General features: G+C 52.8%; 1 protein-coding gene across 1 annotated transcript; it reads left to right on the top strand.

Annotated features, from left to right (window-relative positions):
• Nucleotides 1-1,026: 1,026 nt before the first annotated feature.
• On the top strand, nucleotides 1,027-9,348 carry ARRB2 (arrestin, beta 2). The gene is given in 14 exon segments (XM_006903577.1): nucleotides 1,027-1,049; nucleotides 4,577-4,607; nucleotides 5,164-5,224; nucleotides 5,320-5,364; nucleotides 5,567-5,763; nucleotides 6,063-6,122; nucleotides 6,508-6,575; nucleotides 6,711-6,846; nucleotides 7,076-7,160; nucleotides 7,435-7,507; nucleotides 7,795-7,801; nucleotides 8,940-9,023; nucleotides 9,114-9,196; nucleotides 9,306-9,348. Coding segments are annotated over 14 exon segments (996 nt in total).
• The last annotated feature ends 1,448 nt before the right edge of the window (nucleotides 9,349-10,796 follow it).

Raw genomic sequence — 10,796 nt, 5'->3', positions numbered from 1 at the left:
TACCCATCCTTCAAGGTTGTCCTTAAATGTAATCTCCTCTGGACAGCCTGAACTTTCTTCACACCCCACCCCAACCCTGCTCTTGCCAGGTGCTGTACTTTGCCTACTGAGTCATACCTCCATTAGAGCATTCCTGGGATTATAATATTTGATGTGTCTCTTCGAATACACTAGGGAGGCAGAGGCCATGTTAAATCATGTCTGTGCTCTCATCGCCTAGCAACAGGGACTGGCACAAAGGAGGATGGCTGGTTGTCTGAGTGGGTAAGTGAATAAATAAGTGAATGGGTGAATGGAAGCTGGAATGTGTAGGTGGGAAGAAATGGGTAAGCTGATAAATTACGAAAAGGAAATCTGCAGAAACAGACACCAGAGGGAGCTGAGACACCACAATAAAGTAGCTGGAGGGTGGGTCAAAAAAGGCTGCAAACTCTGGGGAAAGTAGGTAAGCTGTACTCAGTAAAGCAAGTACCACGCAATCATAACCGAACTCCGACGTTTGCAGCCCCCACACCCCTTTTTACAAATCACGCTCCCAACCCCTTCACCACCCACCTACCATCCCTAGGAAAGCAAACAAAGGGGAGGGGACCCCTGTAGAGTCCTGGACGCCGGGAGCCAATAAGAGGGCTCTATTCTACTGAAAGGCGGGAACCTTCGTTTAGGGGAGTCCAATCAGTTTCCAAGTGAAGGTGGAGGGGCGGGAAGATGGGCGGGAAGAGCGGGGGTGGTACACGGTGGTGAAAGATCACTGGGGCTAGGAGGCCGGCTCGAGCCAATCACCGAGTGAGCCTGCGGGGAGGGGGCGGGAGCGCCACGGCGCGCGCGATCCGGGCTGACGCATCTGGCCTCGGTTCACCAGGCTCTGGGGCGGGAGAGCGTGGGGAGAGGGGAAGAGCTGAAAGAGCGGAGATTGCGCGTGCGCAGTGGCGCGGGGAGGAGCAGGGAGCTGGCAGCAGGCGAGGAGGTTTCGAGCGATCCGCGAACCTGGCGGGCGGCGGGCGGCGGGCGGCGGGCGCTCGCACCATGGGAGAGAAACCCGGGACCAGGTAAGGGAGGTGGGGCCTCGCGATGAGGCACAGGCGGTGGCTCGAGGCGGGTGCCGCGATGGTCTGTAGATCAGGGCATGGGAGAGAGAAGCTGTGGAGCCGAACGCCTGGGTCCCTTGGGAGGCAGCCATCGGGGCCGCACGCCTAGGTCCTCGAGAATAATGGGGGCGTATGCGCGGACCCTTGCAGGAAGCGAGAACTGAAGGAGACCAGGAACCTAGAGGCTGGGTTCTCGCAGGGATGTGGGGGCCAGTCGCCTGGGTTCTCCTGTGCAGGATGCAGGGGCTGAGAAAGGAGGAGCAGGTGGCCAGCCCTGGGGAAGTCTGGACGTTGAGAGGGAGCTCCCTCAGACTCTTGTTGAGGTGATAGAAAGGTTTGCATCCAGTGCCCCATGGGCACCGTGCTGCCCCCACCTGTCCCAAGGACTAGGTGATTCCTTTTCCAAACTTCTGCTTCCTCGCATTGCTGGAAGCAACATCTTCATCTTGGGCCAACAGTGTGCTGCGACCTTCCCTAAATATGAACCGTGCTCCCAGCCCCCAGGTGGGGGTGGGCAGTATGCCCCAGGCATGCCATCCACTCCCCGGATGTTTTCTGTGCAATAGAGGCTTCTTCCTTCTACTAACACCCCGAGTTCTCTTTTTGGGCTGTAGCAAAATCCACTTCCTGTTGTCACCCAAGAGGACAGCCTGAGTCCCTGGGTAACAGGAATGAAAGAGCTGAGATGTTGGACCTGTAGTTCCTCAAGTCAAAGGGGAGCAGGCATGCAGGCCTGGTCCTGGTTTAGCTGTCACTTGTTCTATAGAATGTTCTACAGCCCCACCACTCCCCAGCCAGGGAGTATGAAAACCCAGGTTTCTGAACTTTGGCTCTGCCAGTATTGGAGAAAGATGACCAGAAGAGGTAATACTGATGTTTTGGATAAGGGGCTAATCACCCCAGAGAAAGGGGAAGTTGCTGACTTGAGGGAGCCCCCCCAGTTCCCGTTATGTGGTTCAAGGAAAGAGAAGATGGACTAAAGGGGGACTGACTGCTGAGTTGGCACAATTCCTACCCCCAGCACACTCAGGGCCACAGGAAGTGGAGAGAATGGCAGGAAATATGAGGGGCATCTGCTATTGCACACACACATACACACACTTTACTGGGCACTTCCTTGGGCACCTCACCTCCTTGCCATCTTCAGAATACATGTGCTGCGCCTCCTTAGCCTGTCAAGGAGGTAGCTGGGTTGAGATCCAAAGGGCAAGTGCATGACAGCTACTCCCAGCAATTGCTCTAGAACCACCCTCCAGTTGGTCCACATGTGGCTGTCCCAGCCCTCTGCCAGGGCTCCTGATGGAAGGAAACCCTGGGACACAAAGAAAACCATAAGCAACTGAGGTCAAAGGGGAGACAGAGGGTAGGCGATGCCATAGCAGTCAGCCACCAAGTTGGGACAAGAGAGGGTGCTCACCAGAGCTGCTCCTGCATCAATGCTTTATTCTTCTGAACTACTTGATGTCTCTGGGAACTTCCGTACCCTTCTGCCTTACAGTCTTGACAGCTCTGCCTTTGGAGAAGGGGAGAATTGGGCTGTGAAGGAAGGACTTGCCAGTTGGCAGCATTTCAGTGTCTGCTCTCTTAGGGTCCTTCTCTGTTCTCTGGGATTGCTGCTGAGGCTCTATGGGTTGGGGGAGTACAGTGGGTCAGCAAAGAACAGGCCCACATCACACTTCCCTACAATCCAGGGAGGAGTGGAGTCAAGGCTTACATTGTTTCAGCAACTGGAAAGTGAATCCCATTCAGTCAAAAAAAACACAAACAAACCAAACCCGATTCATGCCAGTTACATGGGCCAGATAATACAGCAATTTATTAAGAGCAAGGGCTTGGAGCCAGACTGTCAGTTTGAATCTGAGTTCTACCATTTGTATTTTGTGACTTTACAAGAACACTTAACTACTGTGTGCCTCAGTTTCCTTACCTGTAAAATAGGAATATTAGGACCTCTGTTGCTGGGTTGTTAAGAGTAGGTGGAACCATTTCATGAACCATTTGAAGCATTGCTGGGCACAGTCTTCCCACAATAAATATTAGCCAGTGGAAGTAAGAATGGCAAAGCTTTGTCTCACATGGTTTGGGCATGTTGTTAGGAGAGGCTATTCCTTGGAGAGGAACATCATGATTGGAAAGGTGGATTGACACAGTGACTGCAGCAGTGGGCTCAAGTGTGTCAGAGATGATGAGGATGGGACAAGGTTCAGATTTGTTGTTCATAGGTTTGCTGTGCGTTGTACTTGATGACACTTAACAACAATTACGTCATCATCTTTATTATATGGCTGGCATTGTACTGGGGAGCCTTAAAATAATAAGACCTCTAATGTTTAAAGTCTATGTAAGGAACCCTGGTGGCTTAGTGTTCAGAATGTCAGGGCACGAACTAAAAGGTCAATGGTTTGATTCCACAAGCTACGCCAATAGGGAGCTCTGGTGGCCTCATAGTAAGGAGCTAAACCTGCCAGCCCAAAGGCAAGTGGGTCAAACTCACCAGCTGCTCCATGCGAGAAAGATGGGCAATCTCCCATGAGATTTACAGCCTCTGAAAACCTGCTGAAGGGTAAACTTAGAGTCGGTTCCAACTCAATAGCACATAAAAACAACAGCTGCCCCAAGGGAGAGGCAGTCCAGTCTCAGAAACCCAGTGGAAGACTACTGTGAGTTGGACTGGGCTTGAGTGAAGTTGTTTTTTGGGGTTTTATTGGTTTGTTTTTTTAGTGCTCATTGTCTATCTGATGAGACAGAGACCCAACTAACTGTCCTTGGAGTGTTCTTACACATATGTGTGTGTGTGTGTGTGTGTGTGTGTGTGTATCAGAAGATTGACTTGGGGTCTAGACTGAGTTGACTCCCAAAAGAGGTGATATCTGAAAGATGGATAGGCTTTTAAGTTGCTGAGATCAGAGATCAGGACAGCTGGAGGTTAATGGAGTAGGGGCTGACTTGAGGAGTTCTGTTTTAGAAGCCATTTCAGAGGCAAAGGCCAGAGCCATTGCTTTTCCAAGTCAAGGTTGTCTTTGGCACTGGGACATCCACCCCTTCCTCCTCGGAAGAGCAAGTAGAGCCAAAGAAACAGCAAATCCCATTCAATTCCCCAGCTCCAGACCTAGCTGGAGGACTCATTCTTCTGTACATGCTGCTGCAGCCTGCCCCTGAGGGTCCTCAAGGAAAACCTGGGTGGTTCCTGTGGCAACCAGTGGCCATTACCATGGTGGGAGGGGGATTGTGAAAATAGCCCAAGAATAAGAGAAGGGGGATTTGCCATGGCAACCCACTTCAAGTGGCTGTCGTGCTTGAAATATTAAGAAGTTGTGGTTGCTTTTCCTTCTGGGAATAGTGGGAGGAGGTGGGGCTGAGCAAAACCCCTGGGCTGGAATCCTGGATGAACTCTGCTGACCAGGCTGGGGGGGAGGGATAGAGTCCTGAGATGGGGGTTCCTGCTGAGTCTGAGGGAGGCAGTGGGGTTTCCCTTTCTCTTTTGTTAGGGTCTTCAAGAAGTCAAGCCCTAACTGCAAGGTGAGTCTCCCACATGCTCTCAGCCCTCCCTGGGCACTAACAAAGCCCAGGGTGCCCCTCGATGCTCCCCAACCCCTAGCTCCCCACTTCCTGTGACAGCCAAGAGCTGACTTCCTTCCCTGCTCTGCTTGGGCTAGCTGCAAGGGTGGGTGGGGAGTGGCTTGGGTCCCAAAACAAGATGAAAGAGGAGCCAAACCTAGATGCTTGGGCCTAGGTAAAGTGAACACACCCCACCAAGCCCCCCACTTATGATTTGCTTGTCCCAGAGCCCCCGAGGCCAACAGCTCCTCTTTACATGGTTGCCTAGGGATGAAGACCCCCACCTTACAAAAGTGGGTGAAAGTGGGCAGAAGTGTGAACAGAGATTAGGAAGCAACTAAGCAGCCTAAAGGGGGGGCAGTCATGGAAAGTCCACCGCCTGGAGTGGAGGGAAACGGGAGAAATTCCTTCCTGATTTCCCAGCCTGGGAAGACCCAGGGCAGGACAGCCGCTTTGAGGGCTCTGCTTTTTTGTCACCCTCCTACCCAACCTCCTCTGTGACCCTCTGCACCCTCAGCTCACTGTGTACTTGGGCAAGCGGGACTTTGTAGACCACCTGGATAAAGTGGACCCTGTAGGTAAGTCCTCCCAGGAAGTGGCAGTTCATCCCCTGAGGAGGGGAAGAAGCGGGGAGAGTCTCCACTGGGAAGTGACCTCACGTGTCCCTTTCTAGATGGTGTAGTGCTGGTGGACCCTGACTACCTGAAGGACAGAAAAGGTATAGGCCTTACCTGAAAGGGCCCATGGGAAGCTGGGGAAGGCAAAACGGGCTGGCATTGATGGGTGCCAGACAGATGGCAGGCCGAGGGAGCAGGAAAGAGTAGGACAGGCCAGTGATATTCTCCCACAGGTGGGGCACCTGCAAAGACACAGGGAAGAGGGGTGTCCTTCGACCTTCTCATCCTGCCCTCCTTTGCCAGTATTTGTGACCCTGACCTGTGCCTTCCGCTATGGCCGTGAAGATTTGGATGTGCTGGGCTTGTCCTTCCGCAAAGATCTGTTCATCGCCACCTACCAGGCCTTCCCCCCAGTGCCCAACCCACCCAGGCCTCCCACCCGCCTGCAGGACCGGCTGCTGAGGAAGCTGGGCCAGCATGCACATCCCTTTTTTTTCACAGTGAGGATACCACCACCCTTTGCAGGGCATAGGGTCTTGGGGCATATTTGAGGGCAAGGTGCCTATCACAGGCACAGTGAGACTGTGGCCTTGGGGTGAAAGGGAACAAGAGGCCGGGACCCCTGACCCGCCTCCCTTTATTTAAGGTCCTCCTACATTTGGGAAGTCCTTGTCTCCCTCCTTCCTCCTGGGGCCCCTCCCTTCTTCCTTTCTCATCCCAAGGTTGAGATAAGGAGGAAGACTGGAGGTGAGGGGGTTGCTTCTAGAGAAACTGAAGCTTTCCTTCCTGTCTGCCACAGATACCCCAGAATCTGCCCTGCTCTGTCACGCTGCAGCCAGGCCCAGAGGACACCGGGAAGGTAAGAGAACCGTGGAGCCGGATGGATGAAGGCCAGCAGCAGCATGGGAAGAAGGGAGGGTTGTCTAGAGGACCCAGAAGCAGGGTCTTGTGCAGGGAGGTGTCCTGGTGTTTGAGAGTATATGGTGCGGTCACTGCTTACCTGGGACACAGCCTCTCACTTTCTTGGCCTGCATGGACCTTGGTTAGTGGCTCACCTGGAGCTGCTGGTACTGGCCCTCTGTCAGGTGCCAGGGCCCAGGAAGGCAGAGGAAGAAGACGATTCCATTTCCTCAGCCTTCAGATCATGAGGGGCCAAGAAGAGTTGCTCAAAATGAGGGAAGAAAGGAGGACGGAAGGGCAGTGCCAGGCCTTGTGTAAGACCTGACCTTTCTCTCCCTCCCAAGGCCTGTGGTGTAGACTTTGAGATTCGAGCCTTCTGTGCCAAATCACTAGAAGAGAAAAGCCACAAAAGGTGAGGGAAATAACCTGTGTGGTTTAACCACCCCCAGGCCTGTTTCCATTAGTCCCCAGCCTGTGGGAGGAGGAATGAGGGTTTGAGGGTCTGAGGGCTGACTGCTTTCTCCCCGCTCTCCACCCCCACTCCCAGGAACTCTGTGCGGCTCGTGATCCGAAAGGTACAATTTGCCCCCGAGAAACCTGGCCCCCAACCTTCAGCTGAAACCACACGCCACTTCCTCATGTCTGACCGGTCTTTGCACCTTGAAGCATCCCTGGACAAGGAGGTGGGGTGCACACGGCTGACTGAGGGGCCACAACATAGGCTAAGCTCTTGGGGAGGGGTGAAGTCACATGTCAAGAAGGCTGTCTCTGAAGGAGGTGCCCTAGCTGGGTTGGGGTGGCTCACACTTTGGATTTGGAGAAAGGAGGCAGAACAGTGAGTCTGAGCTGGGGTCCCACTAGTAATTAAGCCCATGGAAACAAGCCAAGTTCACACACCTCCTACCCCCAAAGCTGTACTACCATGGGGAGCCCCTCAACGTCAATGTCCACGTCACCAACAACTCCACCAAGACCGTCAAGAAGATCAAAGTCTCTGGTAGGAAGTGTGGGTTGGGAGGTCTTGGGGGAGGCAGTGACTGCAGATGGGGCTCAGCCCAAAGATATGTCCTGTTATGGGGAGCCCACCAGCACTTAATAAAGTTAGATTGTTCCAGAATGATCTGTGGGGCCCCAGAGTTTACTTCTGTGGAGAGTGCTGTACATACATACAGCGGGGGTTGTTGTGCTGGGCCATGGGGCTGTGCCAGGTGGTCTGGAGTCGAGCTCCATCCAGAGCTGCTGTGATGCCCCCTTCCCATCCTACCCCATAGTGAGACAGTATGCTGACATCTGCCTCTTCAGCACTGCCCAGTACAAGTGTCCGGTGGCTCAGATTGAACAAGAGTGAGTACCAAGCAGATCTGGATCTCAGTCTTGTGGGAGATGCGTAGGACCAGGGCAGCATTTTCCCCAGTCACAGAGGACAGGGCCAAGCCTTGCAAAGTTGGTTGATACCCAGCTGTTGGTTTTTGTGAGCAGGTTCAGCGACACCCTCTTCCCTTTTAGTGTTGTATCCAATAGGAGAAAGGTTGAGTGTGATGTGGGGGATGCTGCTTGATGGTGGTGATGGGCTGTGCCTCACCCAGCCTGGCGCTCCACGAGTCTCGTTCTCTTATCCCCACCCCTTCCAGTGACCAGGTATCCCCCAGTTCCACATTCTGTAAGGTGTACACCATCACCCCACTGCTCAGTGACAACCGGGAGAAGCGTGGCCTCGCCCTGGACGGAAAGCTTAAACATGAGGACACCAATTTGGCTTCCAGCACCATGTAAGGGGTGATGGTGGAGGGAGGACAGAGCATGGGAGGGTGCCTGGTGCCCAAGAAACAACCACTGCTTCCAAAAGGGTGCCAGGCTCTGCCCTGGGGGCCAGGGAGCTGTCAGTGTACAAATGAGACAAATCTCACATTCTACCCAAAGGTAGACAAGGCTGATCCTGATGTAATGTTGGTTTATTAGTGGCTAGTGTTAAGGAGAAAATGCAGAGAAGGCAGATAGTTACAGAGATCAGATAGAGAGACAGTGTGTTAACTTGAAGACAGTGACTGTGAAAACATATTACAGAGGTAAATTTGGAGTAAGTACCCAAAGGAAGGAAGGGAGTTCTGGTAACTTGGTGGCAAGAAGCTGCACTGCAATCCCAAAGGCACGCGATTTGAGTCCATCAGCTGCTCCCTGGGAGAATGACGGGCCATCTTCTCCCGTGTGATTTACTGTCTCTGAAAACCCACTGGAGGATCAGCTGTGGGTCGGTTCTGATTGATGGCACACAATAGCAGCAGCCCAAAGGAAGTAAGCAGTGTGCATAAGCAGGGAATGGGCTCTAAGAAGAGAGAACAGCAAGTGCAGAGACCCAGAGGTGGGGCCAGGTCAGGTATATGTGTGTGAGACATCAGGTAGCCAGCAGAGCCACTGGTCGCCTTCCCAGTGCCACCGTGCCCTATGGCAGGAGCAGCCACAGGAATCCACAGCTTCACAAAATTGAGACTCTGTCCAGGGTATACGCTCTGTGTTCACACAGCAGGCCAATGGGCCAGCATAGTGAGAGTGTGTAACAGGGAGAGGAGATGCGATCAAAGAGCAGATGAGGAATGGAGACTTGAGCTTTTACTGTGAAACAAAAGATGGGAAGGAAGCCACAGCAGGGCTCTGCATAGAAGACAGCGCAGCATGTGCAGCTGGGGCTCAGGGCTGATGTCACTTTGCTGTTTGCAGCACCCAATGGAAGAGGGTGCAAAGCTCTGGGTCTTAATCCGACTCCTCATCCTGTCCACAGAGTAAAAGAGGGTGCCAATAAGGAGGTGCTGGGAATCCTGGTGTCCTATAGAGTCAAGGTGAAGCTGGTGGTCTCTCGAGGCGGGTGAGTGTGGTAGGGGCCCAGGTGGGAGCGCAGCGATTCTCTCTGGTGCTGGGCCAGTATCCTTTTCATGCTAGTTCTTCCCTTCCCCAGGGATGTCTCGGTGGAGCTGCCTTTTGTCCTTATGCACCCCAAGCCCCATGACCACATTATCACCCTCCCTAGACCCCAGTCAGGTAAGCCTCTTACTCCAAGCTCCCAAACCAGAGGATGTAAGGGGGCCGGGAGAGGAATGCTGAAACTTCCAACACATACCCACCCACCCTTTCTCCTCCCCCGCCTTAGCTGCTCCCGAAACAGATGTCCCTGTGGATACCAACCTCATTGAATTTGATACCAAGTAAGACGTCCCTCCCCCCCCCACCTTCTCTCTTGTCTAGCTCTAGAAAAGAGTCCCAGTTTTCAAGTCTGCCCTCATACCTCCTATTTTCTGCCCTAGGGGGGAAGAGGTGATGGGGTGGTTGAACTATCAGATCCACATGGCTTGTTCTTATGAGGCTGCCTACTACTGCCCTTCCTCCGCCCTTTCTTGTAACTATTTCTGGTCCCATTACTACACTAACACCTGTGTCTGGGAGGGAAGCAGGATGTTGAGAAAAGAGTCTGAAGTCCTTGCCTTGCCCCTTCTTTTCCCCCACAAAGCTATGCCACAGACGATGACATTGTATTTGAGGACTTTGCCCGGCTTCGGCTGAAAGGGATGAAGGACGAGGATTATGATGACCAATTCTGCTAGGATGTAGGGAGTGGCTGGTGCTGGGAGAGGTAGGGGTAGGACCAAGAGCCCCACTCCTTTTGAGGGGGGTTGGTTATCCTCTTTTCCCCTCCATCCAGCAGCTTCCTCAACCCACTCCTGCCCTCCCTCTCCCTGGCCCCAAGATACGCACTGGACCCATCTCCTGTTGAAAGTGGGCATTAATTTCTTGGCTGTAACTGTGCCTCCCTAACCTCCCAAAGGATAACAAGCTGTGTTTACACCTTAATGTTTTGGAGTCAGGGGCTGCTGAATAAAGGAGTGATAGTTGGGAAAATGGCCAAAAAAAGTGTTCCCACATTCCACCTACCACCCACACCTCCTGTCTCTCTCTTGCCTCTCATCTGATTGAAGATGAGACGCTTTGGCAGTTGGGCCATTTCTTTGTTTCTGAGTATAAAGAAGAAAATAAAAACTTTTAATAGGCATGAATATGTGCGTTTTCTGTGCAGAGTTTAAGCGGTGTGTGGTGTGGTCATCCGTAACTCTGTTAATCTGTGGCCACCAGTGGCATGAGGATCCAGTCTCTTTGATTGCACCTTTGTAGCACCTAGGCCACCAGCAGGTGAACAGCTGTGTGGAACCTGTGTTCACGGTAAGTAAGGAAACTTGATATGGCCAACCCAAACTCAAAAGTGTAGTTTGGTAAGACTACAAAGTAAACATTGATTTCATTTACAGGGAAAGTAATAGCCAGCTCCCTGGCAGACCTGACACTCCTGGCAGCTGGACAGGGCAGGCTGGATAGCCATGGTGTAGGTGCGACTTGGCGTTAGTGCTGTTCAGGTCATCTACCCCTATATTCAGTGGGGCCACATCCACAGACGCCATCAGAGAGAGAAGCCACGACCCCTCTATGGAGTGAATATGAGGCTTTGCCAAGCTCTGGCTGGCAGGAGGAAGCAAGCAGCCCTGCACCTCCACTTTGTACCTTCACTGCCCATCCCCATTCCTTACTTTTTTCTCTTAAGACTCTTCCATTCAGTCCATGAACTTCTCCTAAATCTCTAATATGTGCCAGC

Source organism: Elephantulus edwardii, unplaced genomic scaffold (assembly GCF_000299155.1).
Source record: "Elephantulus edwardii isolate Elephantulus edwardi_28Jun2011 unplaced genomic scaffold, EleEdw1.0 scaffold00246, whole genome shotgun sequence".
Classification (NCBI taxonomy): Eukaryota; Metazoa; Chordata; class Mammalia; order Macroscelidea; family Macroscelididae; genus Elephantulus; species Elephantulus edwardii.
Note: the sequence above shows the minus strand (reverse complement) of the source record. Positions and strands in the feature narration are given on the sequence as shown.